The sequence below is a fragment of the Peromyscus californicus genome, unplaced genomic scaffold (genome assembly GCF_007827085.1).
Source record: "Peromyscus californicus insignis strain IS unplaced genomic scaffold, ASM782708v3 Scaffold_10__1_contigs__length_136768540, whole genome shotgun sequence".
Taxonomy (NCBI): Eukaryota; Metazoa; Chordata; class Mammalia; order Rodentia; family Cricetidae; genus Peromyscus; species Peromyscus californicus.
The window spans coordinates 64,352,102-64,373,210 of record NW_026294391.1 but is presented as its reverse complement, the minus strand read 5'-3'; the positions used below and the strand labels follow the sequence as shown (position 1 = coordinate 64,373,210).

Genomic DNA, 21,109 nt, shown 5'->3' with positions numbered 1-21,109 from the left:
TTATTAGTTTTGAAGACTTTAATCATAAATGCTACTATTGGTTTGGACAATACTTAGTTCTCGCATTTAAACAATGCGTATATTTGCTACTGGGTCCACATATTTTTCCTTAATAACATGTTTGCTTTGTAATGTTGCTTTCCTTCTGGCTCTAAGTGGCAAATTTCTGTTTCATTATGAGTCTTCTGTCTTTTGTGTTGCTGTAGGGTTCAGATGACTGCTTGGTGAAAATCTGGGCTACAGATGATGGACGCCTCCTCGCTACACTTCGAGGGCACTCTGCTGAAATTTCCGACATGGCTGTTAACTATGAAAATACTCTCATTGCTGCAGGCAGCTGTGATAAAGTGGTGAGGGTATGGTGTCTTCGAACTTGTGCACCAGTTGCTGTCCTTCAGGGACATTCCGCTTCTATTACTTCCATACAGGTGAGAGCAAGGATGCAGCCTCTGACATATTAATAAATACCGCTGAGGATTTTCTCATTTGAGATCATGAATTATATTATTATAATTATGAATATATTTATGAATTATTATGTATTATTAGTATTATGAATATTTTATATATTACATGGATCTGTATTATATGGATCATAGCACAAAGAATGACAACAGGAAAATGCTGTCATAGAGCTTTGTTTCTCTTCTGCAGAGAAATATTTTTATTTTTTTTCCTTTTTATATAAACCTGTACCTTTAGAAATAAATAAAAAAAATATAATGGAGAAGGTTCTTCAAATCTTGACAGCATGAGACAACATATTTATCTATGTGTATATGTGAAGAGGGGATTATATTTGTAAATGCCTGCCTGCACACTAGTAAATACCTGTTCAGGTATATAAACAGGTTTTAACATGAATATTGGTATTCTCTGTTAATATTTAATTCAAAATGTATGCCAGATTTAGTATGTGTGTGTACATGTAGTTTTAATATTAGGAAGAAACATATTTTTAGTTTCAGTGATTTTTTTTTGTTTCAATTTGGTATTTGATATAAAAATATGTTGTTGATAAAATATTTTGAGCAGATGTTGGTAGTGAAAGTCCCTGATATCTCAAAAGCTGTTACTCTTAACAAAACTAAGCTGAAGTTTTACCATTCTGTTTTTCTCAAGAGAAAACCAAAAATGTCTTTTTAAACTTTTACATGTAGATAATAGTTTTGTAAGAGGTCATTACTTACATTTATCATGTGCTATTTTAATAACATATCACTTATTTATAGGGATGCAGCAGAAAGTGCACGCATTCTGTATTGAATGAAAATTTTTCATTAAAATTTTGATTAGTTAAGATTATTATGTGGATTGTTTGGAGGCATAATCTTACTATATATATAGCCTTGGACTTTGAAAAATCTCACACCTGCCCTTAATGATATCATTTGGCCTTGTGTTTTTGAATTTTGTCTGGATGCCGATTAAACTGATAAATCAAATATCCACATCTTGGGCCCATTTTATAGCTATGTTTTTGCCTATTCAACTGTGTACTTAGCATCATCACAAGAATGTCTCCTGGGTGTCTCAAACTCAAAATTTAATTCTTCCTCCCTCAAATTTAATTCCACCAAAGCTTTCCTCATCTGTTTAAGTAAATTTTTTTGTCACAAATAAAATACCTGAAACATTTCTTACAAAGTAAAGAGGGTTTATTTAGCTCACAGTATCAGATATAAAGTTGGAATGGCTCAATGCAAGCTCCACAACTACCCCTAGTCTGTATGACTTCATGCTGTAAATAAGAAAGGCGGAAGTATGATGGAATAAAAAAAAAACGAATCATGGAGGAGGTATGTGTGTGTAAAAGCGTAAATCACTGCAGGAAGTCCCATCAACACAGTGGAGGTGGGTACAATCCCTTGAAGGCATTCCCTCAATAATCTCTAGATTTCCCCCGATGTCCCTCCTCAGAAAGGTTCCATCATCTTTAATAACCTTTAATATGTGGACCTTTGTGGAGACATACAACAGCCTAACTATAGTATCATCTAAGCATATGGTGTTTCATGATTTTAATTAATGTTTATCTTCTTGTTCCCTTTGTCTTATCTGTCACCCAATCATGTTCTACTCTCAAAATATACTCAGAATCTGGAACATTCTCATGAATTACATCTGTACTGTGTTGTCTAAAGCTGCTAACATCTGTGGCCTAGATTGTTGAAACAGACTTCTCATTGCTTTTCCTGCTCTGAATTCTCCCTTGTCCTAGTCAAGACTCTCCATGGTAACCAAAAGATCATAAAATAGACGTCAGAACCTAATTTATAGCTTCTGTTCTCCAGGTTAGAGGCTACAAGCCTTTCCAGTGATTCACAGGACTGTACCAACTGCAAGCCTATAGACATTCTCAGCCTCTAGATTTTCCTTGACCTCATCTACTGTTTCTTGCTTTTCATTTTCACTGTTTTAGTTCCTGGTAAATTCTGTGTTCCTTCTTCTCCTTTTCCCCTTTTCTCCTTCTCCTTGCCATCCTCTTCCTCTTACCTCAGCCTCCCATATATTATGCTAGGCTGAAATTCCTGATTGTCTCCTACTATTTTCTGTCTCTGGAGTAGTCATCCCCAAATACTCACATGTTTTGTCCCCTCACTTTGCAAATGTTCTATGCAGATCTTATCTTCTCAAGGAAACCATCTCTGACTTTACCATTTTAATCAACTAACGATCTCTGTCTTCTTGCTGTATTTTTATTTAATTAATTTAATTTTTTAGAATTTCACACAGGAGTACTGTATTTACATCATTTTCACCCCTGCCTCCAACCCCTCCTGTGCCACCCTCTCAAATTTGTGACCTCTTCTTCAATTATTATTGCTATATCTATGTATGTGTGTGTGCGCACGTATGCACAACCTGCTGAGTATTCTTAGTGTTGCTTATATATGTATGTATTTAGGGCTAACCACTTAGGATTGGCTAATATAGCAGCATGCTTATCCCTAGAGAAAACTGATTCTCCCCCTCTCAATAGCTCTTCATCTAGGGGTGAGGCCTTGTGAAATTTTATCCATCCACACTGGCATGTTGGCATGTCGTTTTGTTCACAGCAAAAATTTCCCTTTGGCATTCTATATTATTTACTATGATTTATTAACTGTCCTTTCATTCACAATATATTATCCTTCCAATTTATTTCTTTTATAAATAACATCGAGATAAAATTTCAGGTTCCTTTTATGCTATTTATTTTTGCTCAATTTTCTATAAGACTTGTATATCAATTTATATGTTAGAAATATATGGGCTTTATTTCATGTCAGATATGGTGGCACATGCCTTTATTCCTAGGAGGTAGAGTCAAGAGGATCTCTACAAGTTTGAGGCCAGCCTGGTCTACATAGCAAATTCCAGGACAGCCAGGACTAAATAGAGAGACCCTATCTCAAAAAGAAAGAAAAATATATGTGCTTTTTTTCAAGTCTCCAACATTATTTAGCAAATAAAATAATGTAATTAATATATAGCAACATGTCAACATATGATAAAGCAATTTAAATTTAATGGGCATAATAAAGGTTTTAGAATTTTTTGAGACAATTGTTTATGTTCTCATTCCTATGGATCACAGATCAGCTGCAAATTCAGACTAGTTGGTAAATATTTTAGATTTTGCAGAGTATACAGTCTTTGTCAAATTACTCAACTTTGTTCTTAAAATTGATAAAATAGCCATAGACAGTATAAAGTTACTTTGTTCCATTAAATCTTATTTATACAAATGGGCAGCAAGCTGACTATCATATGTGGGCCATAATTTGTTGCCTCCTACTATAGATTGTATATTAAGCTTTTAGTAAAAGTTTATTTATCTGAAGTTTGAAACTATGTAAAAGGCATGCTACCTGAATCCTGGTTTCTTTATCTCTTAAGTACTAATAGATAACATTAATGGACAATCTTTATTTCAAATTTAAGTCTTTAGGATGAACTAATTAAATTAATTTTAATATGTATAATGATTGATTTATTTTGATTTGAGTTCAAAATATTTATCAATCTCAGATATATTAATCTTTAATTATTATCTCAATGGAAATAATTATCTCCATTTGGAATTTTAATTCTGGTATTAATGATTGAACACAGGGCCTTGTGCATGTTAGGCAAATATTCTACCACTGAGCTATATTCCCAGCCCTTCAGTTTTGATTTTAAAATTCATAGCCATCCTGGAAAATATAGTCTGATTTTAAACTTTTTCCTATGTCTTAGCCATCTTGAAGACTGATGGTTCCTCCCTTCTCTCTGATTCTCTTCTGAGGAGATGTAAAATACCAAGAGTCAGAGTCTGAGAAGTATACTGTTATAAAGACTGTGGTCCATTTTGAATGGTTGTAATTCTTCAAATTGCAGACTTACCTGTGTCTATTTTTTCTCAGTCTGTTTATACTGCAATGATATTAATAAAGATTTAGTATATTTAATTATATTCAAGAAAACAATTGAAAATGATTTAAATTTTAAAAAGACAAAATCCATCGAGTGTGGTGACATAAACCTGTAATCCCAGCATTCCATAGGCAGAGGTAAGTGCAGGGCCAGCCAGTCTACATAGTAACATGCAGGCAGGGCAGTTTACAGGAGTTGGTTCTCTTCATCTACTGTCTGGATTCAGTGACTCGAACTCAGGACCTCAGGCATTTTGGCAAACACAATTTATTCACTCAGCCATCTCACTGGACTGATACTGAATTCTTAAATGATTTATTTATATATTTGTACAAAAATAGTTTGAACAGGAAAGCTTTATTTTTGTTTTAATTCTCTTTTTTAAGTTTTGTCCATCAACTAAAGGCACAACTAGATACCTCACTTCAACTGGTGCTGATGGAACAATTTGTTTCTGGCAGTGGCATGTAAAAACAATGAAGTTTAGGTAAGTTTAAATACATTTTAGAAATTTGGGAAAAATCAGTTTGTATATCTTCATTACCTTGGTGATGTAATAGTTCACGTTTTGAAATATGTACATGTAAATAAACCCCCTGTGTGTATTTATATTCATACTTATTTTCATGTTTAGAGATAGAATAAATATTTTTGTAAAATCAGTGTTAAGGCTGTGAAATTCATAGGGAAAAGTGTGATAAGATGTATTTGAACATCTCATAATAATGGCATTAAATAACAGCAATATGTTTGCGAAACTGTTGTCAACATCTGATGTCATCAATTATATTTATGAGGTTTAAAAAATTTTAACTGAAAATGTAATAGCCATTATTAGCTTCTTTCCCTTACCTTTTTAAAAATAATATTGATGCTAAGTAGATCAATACTCATCAGTGTGCTAGGATTTTTGCCCATTAGATGAGCCTGATAGAATTAAAATTTTTTCTTTATTCTTTTAGAGATCGCCCAGTAAAATTTACGGAGAGATCTAGACCTGGAGTTCAGATATCTTGTTCATCTTTCAGTTCTGGTATGTATCAAAATTTGATGCTTTTAGTACTCAAAATCATCCATGTATAAAAGATTGATTTAAATTTTTTTATGAAGAAAATGTGTGTGTGCTTGAAAACTAAACCTACCAAAGCTGTAAACCGTGTGTTATATGCTACATGAACCTTTTTGATTAATTAGCACCTAGTAATAGTTTTTCTTCATTTAATACATTTTATATAATGCTGGTTTTATTTGGCAAAGAATAAACAGTCCCCAGCCCAAATACCCATTAACCAAATTTCCTAGCTTAACTAACAGAAAATGTACATAGTGGTGGCTTCATATATAAGGTGTTGTAAGATAATTGTAACTATTCTTAGAGTTTTGACATAGTATTTCTATGTAAAATATAGTTAATTATTTAAAGCTTTGACTTTTATTGTTTTTAATCAATAAGCCTATGTTTAATATGTAATTGGTACATTTTGTTAGGTGAAGGATATATTTGTCTTAAATGTGTCTGTCTTTTTATCTTTCTCTCTCTTTGTCTCTTATGGCAATGAGTATTGGACCTAAGGCCTTGAACATGCTAGGCAAACACTCAGCCACTGAACTATATCCACAATATTCTATCTTCTTTTTTACTTTTTATTTATTTATTAATTTTTAACTTTTTAAACTTGGAGGTCTTTTTTTTTCTCCCCTGAGACCGGGGTTCTCTGTGTAATAGCCCTGGCTTTCCTGGAACTTGCTTTGTAGACTAAGCTGGCCTCCAACTCACAGAGATCTGCCTGCCTTTGCCTCCCAGGTGCTGGGATTAAAGGCATGTGCCACCATGCCCAGCCAGAGGTCTTTAATTTTTAACATTTATTCATTTATTGTATATGTGTGCATATGCGCCATGGCACATTTGGGTAGGTCAGAGTACAGCATTTGGGAGTCAGTTTTCTCCCTCTACCATGTGGGTTTTGAGGATTGAACTCAGATCCACAGAGCTTGGCAACAAGCACCTTAATGCACTGAGCTGTCTCATTGGCCCTTACTTTCTTATTTGGATGCAAGATTTCACTTAATTGCCCTGGCTGGCCTTGAAGTCACTCTGAAGCCCTGGCCAACTTTTAGCTTATGATCTTTCTGCCTTAGCCTCCCTAGTAGCCAGAATTATAGTTGTGTTAATTGGCACAACTCTCTTGTTTTTCTTGAATTTTATTTCTTTTTCTTTGAAATATTAGTATGATATCAGTATTTGTAAGAAAGTTTTGTGTTTCTTGAAGACTTATTAGTAATACAAAGTAAAGAATTAAATAGAACTAAAAAAAGCTCCTTGGTACTATTTGTTTTGTTTTTTATCTTTCAGGTGGTATGTTCATTACAACAGGTAGCACTGACCATGTTATTAGAATATACTATTTGGGTTCTGAAATACCAGAGAAAATTGCTGAGTTAGAATCACATACGGTAAGAGCAAAATAAGAAACTTGTATATATTCCTTTATTTTTTTAATCTCCCTTTCTTGTCTTTTCTGATCTGTACCATACTTTAATGTAGATGAGTATTAAAACTTTTAACTCAAGATGCCTTTTTAGTAATAAAGATAAAAGTGAAATTCTGGAATTATTATGGTTTTAGTACATAAGAACAGCCAATTTGACTGTACATAAAAGTTCACATACTTAAAAGCATTTTAAGTATATTCATAGGAAAAATACTTTATGAATTGAGCTTATTGATTTCTATGTTTTTCACAGTATCATCAAAGGCTCAATAGAATCTAGTCTTCCTTAGCAATAGCAGTCATTTATTTTTGTTATTAATGTTTTTTAGCATACAAAATAATCATATTCAGTGTCATTTTCATGCGTAGATCTTGTACTTTGTTCTTATTAAAACTCATTCCTCCACCTCCCTTCCTTCTTTTGATGTATCCCTTTCCTCTCTTTTCATTTAATTTTACATATATTCAATTACCCTCTCTTATTCCTCTCATCCACTTGAATCTCTTTCTCCTCTCACAGCATTCTTTCTAATTTCATATCATACACATACATACATATGTAAATATATGTATATATACATAAGCGTGTGTGTGTTTGTACCTAGATTCCATGTATGAGAGAAAATATATTTGACATTCTGTGCCTGGTTTATTTAGCTAAACACAATGATGTCCAGTTCCATCCAATTTCCTGCAAATGTCATGATCTCATTCTGCTTTATACATAGACAGAATCACATAATATGTATGTTCCACATTTTCTTTATCCATTCATCTACTGATGGACATTTAGGATAGTTCCACTTACTAGTTATCGTGAGTAATGCAACAATGAACATGAATGTCCAAGTATCTCTGTTATAGGTTGATTTAGAGTCATTTATATGAATACACAAGAGTAGTATACATGAGTCATATGGTAGTATTCCCTTTTAAATTTTCAAGAAATATCTATACTGGTTTTCATAGTGCCTCTCACTTTACATTCCCATCAGTAGCATAGGGGATGCTTTTTCTTCATATCCTGGCCATCAGTTTTTTGTTGTTTGTTTTCTCTGTCATAGCCATTCTGACTATTCTGAGGTGAGATGGAATCCTAATGTAGTTTGAATTTGCATTTCCCTGATGGATAAGAATGTTGATGCTTTTTCAAATATTTATTGACCATTTGCATTTCTTCCTTTGAGAACTGTGCAATTTTAGATATAGCAGATCCAGCTTGCTCTCACCTTGCTGCTTCATATTCTAGATACTAAATGTTGGAAGTTTATTTAAGTTGTGCAAGAGAAAAACTTAGCCCACGGTCAGGACAAATCTCTCTCACCCACCAGTCCTGCAGCCGCTCAGACCCAACCAAGTAAACACACAGAGACTTATATTACTTACAAACTGTATGGCCGTGGCAGGCTTCTTGCTAGCTGTTCTTATATCTTAAATTAACCCATTTCTTTCTATTAATCTATAAGTTGCCATGTGGCTGGTACCTTACATCTCCCTTGTCATGGCGGCAGCTGGCAGCGTCTCTCTGCCTCAGCCTTCCACTTCCCAGAATTCTTCTCCTCCTTGTCCCGCCTATCCTTCCTGCCTGGCTACTGGCCAATCAGAGTTTTATTTATCAATCAATCATCCACAGCAACTAAATGTAAGAAATCCATTTGAGCTCAGCATGATAAGGAAATCCCTCTGCACTGTATAGACAAGCACGGTCTAGTTCATAGAGTCCTGAGAGAGGAGAAATACATGAGTGGGAAAGAATTAAGGGGGGGAATGAAGAAAATTTAATTTACAGGGGTCCAGGTAAGTACAAAAGTGTTACCAAGTAAAAATCTCCTGTTGGAATGAGTGACTTACCACTCATGTTAGTTGTTAAGGTTATATTATTTCATCAGGACATCTAAAATTAGTTAGGAAAACCGTCAGTGAGAATTCAGAGGTTATCAGTAAATACCACATTGAAACTATAAAACAATATAAATCAGAAATATGTGGCCATATAAATAGCTTAATTTTAAAAATTAAATTAATTATAAACAAATTGCTTCTGTTTTATTAAAAGTTAAGTTCAAGTGCAATTTGACAACTGGAGATTGTGAAAATGAGTATAGTGTGTGAGGATGCATTTTAGCTTCATTGTCAAAGAAAGTGAAAAGAGTTACAAATTTCAGCTTACTCTTTAAAAGAACACATGGAAAACAAGTAAATAAATAGTTTTCTGAAGTTGTACAAATAAAACAATTGGGAAATTTCATGGAACTCAGTTGTCTTAGGAGGTAGGAAGTCACTGGTGGCTGTTCCCCTGCTTCTCTGATCGTTCAGGTTCTTACCCCGATAACTGACTCCTGGCTTTTATTGATAAAGAATGATGAGATTTACACATCATTCTATTACTGTGTTGTCTTAGGGAGGATGTAATACAGTGATACCTGTTCAGAACTATGCATCTCTTGAGATGATTTACAAGCAGATTTGTTTATGTCTAGTTTGTTTGAGAATGCCACCAACTTACTTATTTTGTACATTGTTAGAGGCTTCAGTGATTTATTGTTTTAAGAATTTTTTTTAGAATTGAAAATCATATTTAAATAGAATCTACTATGTAAAGCTGTTGTGTATAAATTTAGGAGGACATTTTATTTTTCACATAACTTCACTTTATCATTTTAATCAAAAGTCTGTTCTGTTTTAGGATAAAGTTGTTGCTGTTCAGTTCTGTAACAATGGAGACAGGTAATTATGGAGTACATATTTGTATAAAGAAATATTTGATGCTTTTTTAAATAATTCCTTCCAAACCAATACGGTTGCTATCCAGACACTGACTTCTCAGGAAACTCTCTTAGAAATCCTTTGCTAGGCTAAACGTCTGTGTTCACATCACCTTCCCCAGAGTTAAGCTGTTTGAGCTCAGTTTACAGTTACTGCAGTTGCACCTAGAAATTTTGTACCCCAAGCCACCTTCTGTAGACCTGGAAATTCCCTATTATACCCCAGTTTCACTAACTGCCAAAGGGTTTTTAGATGATCTTGGTTACTTGAATTGTTTGGCTAGTTGTAAAGATAAAACCTAAAAGGTGCATTTGTGCAGAGGGGCAGATTATTTGGTATAGTCTGTGGTACTGATGCTGTCTGCTACGTTGGGAGATTACGTTAGACAAAGTAGCTCAGAGTTTTTTCTCACCTTACAGACACATGCATGAGGCAGAAAATAGCTGTTTTGTTCCGTCACTAGGTTCAAAGTCCGTGTCTGTCTTCCTTGATATCTTTCTCTTCCCAATATTTTTAACTCAGTAGTGACCATAGTCTATCAGCTCTTCATCTTCCCGAGTTCTTTCTTGTTTACTTTGCTTTTTCTGTTTTCTTTTTTACCACCTAACGTAATCAAGAATTCTTCTGTTATTTGATTAATATGTCTCTGACAAGTAAACATTTGTTCTATTCAGAAATTTTTTTAGCATTTTCTCTTCTATTGCTCTAGAATAAATTTTAAACGTCAACATGGCATTTCTAAATTCTGGACAACTTGACTTAGTTAGACACAGGCATTCTTTTCTCATGTGAATCTGCACATTTTCCCTAGTTGCTTTATGCATTGTTCCTATTCCATATGTTCATATTACCTCATCCATTACTTCACTTCTACTTTCCCTCACATAAGTCCTAGCCAGAAATGTCATTCCCTACCTTCTACCTTAATTTTTTCCTCCTACATGTCCTACCTCCCTTCTCCTTGTCTCTTTTCCTTCTTCTTCCATCTCTGCCTCCCTTTCTCTCCCTCCTGATTCTATCTTGTCTATGTCTCATCTGGCCTTGAAGGTTCATGTCCTACTTGGAGCCTTTCCTGGGGCCTCCAGATTTTATATTTATTTTGCCATCCTCTGAACATTTGTATCACTGGTCTCTACTACTCATAAGACACATTCCCTATCTCTATAAAAGCATATCTTATATACACTTAGCTGTGAACCCTCTAAAATATCTAATCTCCAAATGTAATAGTCTATGCTGGTCTAAAATTTGATAAAAAAAATAGATCAAGTTAGCATACATTTGTATCTATATGCCTATATGAAAACTCTGTGGGTGACTGTTTTATTTCTAAGTACTTTTGAACAGAGTAATTACAAAGATGAATTTTGACCAACTTTGTCAACTATAAAAGCAAATAATGAGGGTTGACAGTTTATCTGTATTAAGAATGACAAAACCTAAAAACAAAATTTAAGAATGACTTAACCATATTACCATTCTTAATTGACTTTTAAATCTATTTTTTGTGTGTGTGTGTGTGTGTGTGTGTGTGTGTGTGTGTTTGAGACAGGGTTTCTTTGTGTAGTTTTGGTGCCTATCCTGGATCTCGCTCTATAGTCCAGGCTGGCCTCAAAGTCACAGACATCTGCCTGGCTCTGCCTCCTGAGTGCTGGGATTAAAGGCATGCACCACCGCCACCTGGCTTTAAATCTGTTTTTATTTATTTGGGTGTATGTGTTTGTCTCTGTGTGTATTTGTGTGTGTTAACCACATATATGTGGGTGCCTGCATAGACCAGAAGAGGGGCTTGGATGCCATAGAGCTGGAGTTATAAGCAGATGTAGGCCATATGACATGGGTGCTGAGAGCCAAATCCAGGTCCTCTAGAAGAGCAACAAGTACTCTTAACTGCTGAGCCACCTCTATGAGTTATTATTATTATTATTATTATTATTATTATTATTATTATTATTATTAGGTTTTTTTTGTTTGTTTTTCGATACAGGGTTTCTCTGTGTAGTTTTGGTACCTGTCCTGGATCTTGCTCTGTAGACCAGGCTGGCCTCAAACTCACAGAGATCCACCTGCCTCTGCCTCCTGAGTGCTGGGATTAAAGGTGTGCGCCACCACCACCTGGCTAATTTATTAATTTTTTTAAGATTTAGGTTTTTTTTTAATTTTTATTTTATTTTTATTTTTTTATTTTTTGGTTTTTCAAGACAGGGTTTCTCTGTGTAGCTTTGCGCCTTTCCTGGAACTCACTTGGTAGCCCAGGCTGGCCTCGAACTCACAGAGATCCGCCTGGCTCTGCCTCCCGAGTGCTGGGATTAAAGGCATGCGCCACCACCGCCCGGCGTTTTTTTTATTTTTAATTGTGTGTGTGTGCATGCATAAATAAGTGTCCACATATGTGTGGGTGCCTAAGGAGGCTAAAGAGATCAGGTCCTCTTGAGCTGGAATTAATAGATTGTGAGCCTCCTGATATGGTACTGGGAATTGAACTTGGGTCTTCTAGAAGAGCAATATATGCTCTTAACTGCTGAGTTACCTCTATAGCACTTATTTTTACTTTGAATTCTGTGTGAGTGTGTGTGTGTGAGTGTGAGTATGTATGTGTGTGTGTGTTTCTACATGCGGGTATGTGAACCTGAGTACAGTTGCCTACAAAGAGAGTCAGAAATCCTGCATTTGGAGTTACAGGCCTTCTTAACCACTGAGCCATTTCTCCAGCACCCATGTTACTATGTTTTCCTATTAAAAGAACCTGAAATTTTAATTTCTTGTCTATTTGTAAATGTGTATTTCCAAAGCATTGTTACTATGTCTTAACTATCAGAATTTTCTTTAAAAAATTACAGGATATTTAAAAATTTAATATTCAATATATTAAGTATTATAAATTGATCCTTTCTTACAACTTTTCTTAAGAGTCTTATTTTTTTTCAAAATATAGGGAAACAATTTAGCAGTACACATCAAGAGCTTTTAAAGATATGCCTCTTTTAACTCAGTACAATATATGAGATTGTACAAAGACAGCTAGAGATGCCCGTCATAACATTAAGTTTAAAGCTGTAAAGTAAAACGAATATGTCTTAGTTAGGGTTTCTGTTGCTATGAAGAGACACTATGACCATGGCAACTCTTTTCTATCTTTTAAAATTTTTTTTTATTAAGAAAAGTTTTTTATTCATTTTCCATACCAATCAAAGATCCTCCTCTTCCCTCCTCTGCTCCTCCAGCCTCCCCCTCCCAACCCACCCCCTATTCCCTTCTACAAGAAGGTAAGACCTCCCATGAGGCAACTCTTATAAAGGAAAATATTTAATTGAGGTGGTGGCTTACAGTTTCAGAGGTTTAGTCCACTATCATCATGGCGTGAGCATAGTGGCATGCAGGCAGACATGGTGCTGGAGAAGGAGCTGCTGCTATATGTTGATATGCAGTCAGCAGGAAGTAGACTGAGAGTCCTGCATCTTGAAGGCAACAGGAAGTGTTCTGTGACACTGCATATATCTTTAGCATATATGAGACCTCAAAGCTACCTCCACAGTGACATACTTCCTCCTACAAGACCACACCTACTCCAACAAGGCCACACTTCCTAACAATGCCACTCCCTTTGGGGGGGCCATTTTCTTTCAAACTACCACATAATATGATTATTGATCATTATGAGCTTCATTAAGTAAATTTTGATATCCATATAGTTGAACACTTACTGAAATTGATATAGCTTTATACTTGTAAATGTAGATTAAGAGCTACAAAAAACAGTTATAAACAACCTTGTATATGGTGGGATTCTGTTTCCTAAGGGGAAAATGGGTCAATATATATGTTTCAATGGATTTTTATTTTTTTCATAAGTCTCTTAGTATATAGCTCGTGCTGGCCTTGAACTTGTAATCTTCCTGCCTCATCTTGAGTGCAACAGGCATGCAAACATGTCTGGTTTAAATGCATGTCTGAAAGATCAGAAAAAATACAGTATCAAACTTGTGGGTGAACAAATATACTATAAAAGGTAGCTCATAATAAAAATTTCTGTATATTTATAGTGTTGTACAACCTTCAGTGTTATTCTTTGAGCAAACATGTTCTTTAACCCTATAGCATGCTCATTCCCTTTAGCTGTGAATCCTCAAGCCTATCGTCACTCTTTCCCAGCCAGCACTGGGCAACTGTTCCTCTCTTTGTCATTAAACTTACTTGTATGTTCAGTATTCACCCACATTACAAAATGTATCAGGTTTTATTATTGAATAATAGTCTGTTGTATGAATGCCATACTTTACTTATCCACGGGTAAACATTTCATTTGTTTCTGCTTTGGGGATTTTTGAGTGTTTATGTGGACTAATGTTTTCATTTCTTTTGGTGGATTTGTCCCTGGAATAGGATTGCTGGGGCGAAAGGTAACTTTATGTTTAGCATTTCAGGAACTGACAAACTGTTCTCTAAAATCAGTGTACTGGTTTACATATTCCAGTAGTGTATGAAGGTTATTCATTTTATAATCAAGAAAATGTGATGAGTTTTGGAAAAATAACAAGGTTATTTTAACTTTTTTCCAGTTTAAGATTTGTTAGTGGAAGTAGAGATGGAACAGCAAGAATATGGCAGTATCAACAACAAGAATGGAAGAGTATAGTGCTAGATATGGCTACTAAGATGAGTGGGTAAGAATGGATGTTAGATATTTCAGGGGGTCTCCCGTGGCTTATCATCCTTTGCATTGCCCCATATTTAACAATGCCTATAATTTTTATGTTAGTAAATAGTTTGAAATTAATTACTAGACATGAAATTTACACCTTTATTCAGTCTCTTAGCAACTGTTCCTTTGCTGTTTACCTTTTACTCTAATTACTGAGGACTCCCTTATATTTCATGTTGTTAGCATTTATACTTGGCATTATATATGCATTTAATCAGTATCTGCTTTCATCAGAATACTGCTTATTAGAAGATATGTCAGTCTCTTTGAAATAATTAGATTTATTCATGTTTGACCTTTAAATTGACTACCTTATTAGTCATGGACAGATATTGTTAATGCCATAGTCATTTAAGTAAACTAATTTGCTGATACTTATTTACAAAGCCTATTATTTTTAAAAGTAATAGTTAAGGAGATAATATCACCACTGTACATTTTTGTATTTTTTGGCAGCCAACCTGATCATACTGTGAATTTTATTTTTTAAGATACAGAGTTCTTTCTGATCTCACTTTTTGTGTGTGTCCAAGCAACTATTATATTAGTTTGGTTTCTATCGCTGTGATTAAGCATCATAGCCAAAAGCAATTTGGAGAGGAAAGGGCTTATTTCATCTTACAACTCCCCGATCATACTCCATCACTGAAGAACTCAAGGCAAGAACCTGGAGGCAGGAACTGAAGCAGAAGCCATGGCTAACACTACTTACTTAGGCTTGCTCTCTATAGCTTACTCAGCCTGCCCAGAGGTGGTACTGCCCAGAGTAGGCTGGGCCCTCCCCCATCATTAATGGTTAGTCAAGAAAATGCCCTAGAGTCTTACCTAAAGACTTAATGGAGGCACTTTCCCAATTGAGATTCCATCCTCCCACATGACACAAGCTTGTGCAAAATTGACAAAAAGCTGACCACAACTATTTGCCTACCATATTTTTTAGCCTTCACTGCCGTCAATATATGAGTAGTATTCCATGATGGGGTACAGGTTTTTTTTCATGAATACTCTTAGACTTTTTTTTATCCAATCATTTGCATTCTCCTAGAAAATTTTTTCATAGTTTGCTGTTTTGTGTTTACCTTTGTTAAAATGTGCAAGATACAAATATTTCAAATTTTTGCTTCAGGAATAATTTGACATCTGCAGAGGACAAAGTCACTAAGCTAAAGGTGACCATGGTGGCTTGGGATCGTTATGACACCACTGTTATTACTGCAGTGAACAATTTCCTTTTGAAAGTTTGGAATTCTGTCACAGGGCAGCTTCTTCATACTTTGTCTGTAAGTATTATACTTTTTTTTAATAGTTTAAATTTTTCTTTTATTTTTTATTTTTTTATAGTTTTTCAGGTTTTTTTTTATGCCGAATGTGGTTTATTGAAGGAGGGAGGATGTTTTAAATACAGGCTTACAGCACAATGGGAGAACCCTGGAGGGCAGAAGTTCGCTACCTATGTTTTACAATCTTGCATCTAAGCTGTTAACGCCCATTGTGCAGGATACTAGAGAAGGAACTTCCCTTAAGCATTCAGGAGGGTGGAACCTGGGAGGGAATTAGCATAGGGAGGATATCAAGGTCAAGGGCAGCAAGCAAGGCAACAGTTACCCAAAACGGGGGCCAGGGCCCAGTATTATACTTTTTAATAGGAAAAGAAACTATTTAAGCCTAATGAAGTGGTGTGTTGTAGGTCCAATGCTTAGGAGGCTGAGGTATGATAATTACTTTAACCTAGTTTGAGAGCAGTCTGGTCAGTATAGTGAGACCTTGTCTCTAAAAAGAATGAAAAAGGTCAAAGTACATTATTCTAGGAACAAGACATGTAAGTTTTACTTTCCTTTCTATTACTTACTAGCCTTTGGAGAATATTTTGGGGGGTCTTTTGGTACATCCACCAGATAGGACTAATACATGATTTACCACTGAAAAGAGGAATGATGTTTTTATTATTAATTAAATTATTCATTCATTTCACATCCCGACTAAGTTTCCCCTCCCTGCTCTCATCCCATTTCCCCAAAACAATTCCTTCCCCATTTCTGTTATAGCTGTTAATTTAATAAATCTTTGTAAAGTTCCATCTTCGTAATTACCTTAAAGCCTTGTTTAGTGACACTCTTCTTCTGGACTGACTCATAGATCACCTGTTTTCACTGAATTGTACAGTCATAGACAAAGCTACTTTTCTCTTTTTTTTTGTCTTTTTTTTTTCCTTCTTTGTTTCATGTAGTCCAGGCTAGCCTTAAGTTTTCTATTTAGCAAATGAGGACCTTGAATTTCCTATTCTTCCTGGTTCCATCTCCCAAATCCTGGGATTATAGGCATGTGCCATCACACGGTTTTATGCAGGGGTGTGATACTAGGCAAGCACTCTGCCAATTGAACTAAATTCCAAGCCCTTCATTTCATATAGTACTTGCATTTCAATTGTAACAGTTTATATCAGGATCTTGGCAGGGCATAAAGCTATTCCATTCAAACAATGCCTCCTGAGCATCTACTGTGTGAAAGGTTCTAGACCAGGTATTAGAAATCAGTGGAAAATTAAGCAAAATTTTCTCCTTGCAGCTTTTTAAAAGAGAATACCTTTTAATCAAATAAGGGTTGATTCTTAAAAGTGCAAGATGTACCAATTCAAATTTCTACCAGTGATCAGATCTGATCTGGGAGAGACTTTTTCCTAATGTACTCTGAAATAGATATGCAATTACCATTTGAATTATCAATATCAATTCATGCTTTATTGAATATTCTTTTAGGAAATTGAAAAATAGTGGCTGTTCAGATTGGTTTTTTAACAGAGGTCTTAGTTACAGAATAGAAAGAACATTTTTAGTAGTTACAGGAAAGAATTTTGGTTGTCTTCAAGTTATTGATGGTACATTCTGTAATGGAATTTTACCTATTCATCTTAGCAATTTATATTTTGGGCCGGTCTGCACCTATTTTTTTTTTTGAGGTAAGGTTTCACTATATAGTTCAGATCAGACCTGTGAGTTCTGACACTACAGATACCATGGTGAAAATGTTAGATGGAAACCAGTCAAGGTTTTTTATCATGGTGGTAGGGGTGGATGGAAATGACATTTTCTATTTTCCTTTCTTTGTCCTCCAACTTGTATTTTCCTTTGAGATCCTATCTCGTATAATTCCGACTGGCTTCACACTCACTTTATAGTCACGGGTGGCCTCCGAATGCCCACATGCATGTCTTGACTGCTGGAAGTACATATGCCGTCACACCCTGCTTGTTGTATTTGCTGTGGCTTTTAAAAAATTATTGAAGTCCTACATCTCCAAATTACATTTCAGTGGTTAGTGAGCCTTAATTATCTTTCCGTGTCTTATCTAAGACTATCAGGTTTATAAAACCAGCAGTTCTGCATTTAAGGCCCTCTAACTAAAATATTTATTTATGAAGTACCCATGAGTGGATGCTAGTCAATTGGTATGTATTAATTCATCTCAACTAGACTTCTAGTGCTCAAGATCTTTTGGACAAATAAACCAGACATCTGGTGTTGCTTTTCATTTCTAATATTGATTTTCATCACAGGGGCATGATGATGAAGTATTTGTTCTAGAAGCACATCCATTTGATCAAAGGATCATACTTTCAGCAGGTCATGATGGGAACATTTTTATTTGGGACCTTGACCGAGGGACCAAAATTCGAAATTACTTTAATATGGTAAGAAACCTGTGTTTAAACATATTAAATCTTACTTTGCTTTTTTGATAATCCAGTGGCCTAGGACAAAGGAACAGCTTGTCATCTGTGTATAAGTCAGTGAAATAATTCAGAGAATGACTCAGGGGCTTAGAGTTAGATCTTTCAGCATGGCTACTTATTTTGGTGTTAACATTTTCCATATTCTGATATGTACATCTAAACTGAAATGTTCAATCAAATTTCTTACAATTGGAAATGTAAGCTAAAATACCAAAAGATCAATGTTTAAACTGTAATTTCAATTCATGAATACAAAGAAAAAATTAAATCATGAATCTGTCTATGGTATACACCTCAACTATATGAGTTTCATAGTCCAAAACTTACTTGCAAAATACATATTCGTACATATGTACATGTTCTTTTATTGTTGTTGTTGGAGGAGACAGTATCTCATACAGCTCAAGTGTACCTCAAACTCTCAGTGTAACCAGCAATGACCTTTAACTTCTGATCCCCCTGCCCTACCTCCTGTGTGCTTGGATTTCAGGTGTGCACTGCCATACCTGGCTGTGGCTTATTTATTTGTTTCTGAGACAGGATCTTGTGTACTGATAGAGATGACTGTGACATAAATCTCATAGAAATTACATAAAAACTTGATTAGTTATCATTTCTCTGAGTAAAACATCACTCTTCTCTGATGAGCATACTCATATCTCGCACGTTTAGGGTCCTTTTCTTAAGAATAGTTCCAAATAAACAATGCAAAACTGTGGCTGGACCTTTGAGCTCACTTCTGCAGACTTTATATAGATTATCATTGATAATACTATGTCTTATGTTAGTGGATTATTTGCATAGTTTACTTTTAAGATAGTTACTGAAAGGCTTATCTTATAACTGAAGATATAAAAATAATATCTTCACTTTGTTGAATAGCACCATTGTCAGTTTGGGTGCATATAGATCCTTTTAACTTTCCTCCTTCATTTATTATTTCATACGTTATTATGTTAGGTGCAGTTGTTCATTGTGTCTCCCTCAATTTTCTCCTCCATAATTATAGTTCAGAGATTTATTGTTTACTCTAGGGTTCTGGCTACAGAAGCCAGAGAGTACACTGGAATGTTGATTTATCACATAATTCAAGGGAATAGCTAGGAACAAGCTATTGCCTACTTAGTATTTGAGGACTCTTAAAATGACTTAAAAGACTCCTCTGAATTTCAGATTGAAGGCCAAGGTCACGGGGCAGTGTTTGATTGTAAATTTTCACCAGATGGAAACCATTTTGCCTGCACAGATTCCCATGGGCATTTGTTGCTATTTGGCTTTGGATGCAGTAAATACTATGAAAAGGTTAGTATATATAATTTTTGTTACAGACAATAATTTGGGATTGTACCATTCATTGAAGTTTTTCATTGTATGTATTCATGGAACATGGTACTGTGTTGCATGAGGAGATTTTTGTACAAGTCTATATTGTATATTGAGAATATGTCCTTCCCTTCCCTTTTCTCTCCCCCCGCCACATTAGTCCCCCCAGATAGTTTCACTTCTTCGTTCATGTCATAAATATAGATTGCTTTTTGTATCAATATGAAATCTAGGACCCATGTATGAGAGAAAACATATTTCTCTTCTTTGGTGCTTTAAAGGTTTCAGTGTACAGATTTTTTGTCTTCCTTGGTTAGGTTTATCACAAGGTATTTTAGTTTCTTTCTGGGGTTGATATGAGTGGGGTTGTTTTCTTGATTTCTTCTTGGGTGTGTTTGTCATCAGTATAAAGAAAGGCCACTGATTGTTTTACATTTATTTCGTCTCCTGCTGCTGTTCTATCAGCTTTATCACCTCTAGAGTTTTTCTGCAGAAGTCTTCTAAAATGTTTTTTAGATTTATTTATTTTATGTGTATGGATGTTTCACTTGCATGTATATATGTGCACCATATGAATGCCTGGTGCCCTCAGAAGTCAGAAGATGGTACCCTGGAACTGGAGGTACAGATGGTTGTGAGCCAACGTGTGGGAACTGGGAATTGAATCCAGTTCTCTGCAGACAAGTGCTACTAACTGCTGAGCCACCTCGCCTAGTCCCATGTGGTGAAGTCTTTAGAGTCTCTTGTGTATACAGTCATATTATCTGAAAATAAAGGAACTTTGATTTCTTCGTTTCCTGTTTTTATCACCTTTATAGCTGTCTCTTGTCTTAGTCTTTTAAGACTTCAGACACTGTATTGAATGAGGGTGAAGAAAATAGGCCTGCTTATTCTGGCTCTTGTTGAAAATACTTTGAGTTTAACTTATTTACTTTGGTGCTTACTATAGTTTTTTTCATATTTATCTTTTATTATGTTGAGATGTTACGTGTTTTGAACTTCATTCATTTTTTTTTTTTTTTGGTTTTTCGAGACAGGGTTTCTCTGTGTAGCTTTGCGCCTTTCCTGGAACTCGCTTTGGAGACCAGGCTGGCCTCGAACTCACAGAGATCCGCCTGGCTCTGCCTCCCGAGTGCTGGGATTAAAGGCGTGCGCCACCACCGCCCGGCCTCATTCATTTATTTTATGTGTATGGGTATTTTGTATGTATGTATGTTGGTACATTACATGCATGCCTGGTGCCAGTGGAGACTAGGAAAAGGTGTCAGAGCCCCTGGAACTGAGGTTACAAATGGTTGTGTTCATCTGGTTTTTGTATCAGGGTAATGATGGCTTTGTAAATAGGTTTTGGTAGCATTCTTTCCTTTTTCTGTTTTATGTAATTACTTGAGAAGCATTGGTGTTAATCCTTCTTTAATGGGCTGATAGAATTCAGATTTTTTTTAAGTTGAGAGTTTTTTCCCCTGATTGGTTCAATCTTGTTGCTTGTTATACTTCTGTTTAAATTGTTTATCTTGTTTTCGGCTAATTTGTTAGGTCATATATGTAGTCCTCCATTCACATCTTTTAGTTTTTCTGCTAAAAGTCTGGTATCAAACTTACTGCAACCCTCTCTAAGTGCTAGGATTATAGGTATGCTGTAGCACACAGAACTGGTTCTTTGTATTTTATTAGCTATTAATCTAGGGAGATTGT

The 21,109-nt window shown here is 35.3% G+C and overlaps 1 protein-coding gene across 2 annotated transcripts in view; it reads left to right on the top strand.

Moving 5' to 3' along the window:
- Window positions 1-21,109, top strand: part of Brwd3 (bromodomain and WD repeat domain containing 3) — a 106,616-nt gene that overhangs the window by 40,217 nt on the left and 45,290 nt on the right. For both annotated transcript variants that reach the window (XM_052734768.1, XM_052734761.1), the window contains exons 8-16: window positions 207-428; window positions 4,788-4,888; window positions 5,364-5,434; window positions 6,755-6,855; window positions 9,580-9,620; window positions 14,219-14,323; window positions 15,488-15,641; window positions 17,915-18,049; window positions 19,265-19,393. In XM_052734768.1, the coding sequence (XP_052590728.1) occupies window positions 207-428; window positions 4,788-4,888; window positions 5,364-5,434; window positions 6,755-6,855; window positions 9,580-9,620; window positions 14,219-14,323; window positions 15,488-15,641; window positions 17,915-18,049; window positions 19,265-19,393 (1,059 nt within the window). The remainder of the gene's footprint in view (window positions 1-206; window positions 429-4,787; window positions 4,889-5,363; window positions 5,435-6,754; window positions 6,856-9,579; window positions 9,621-14,218; window positions 14,324-15,487; window positions 15,642-17,914; window positions 18,050-19,264; window positions 19,394-21,109) is intronic.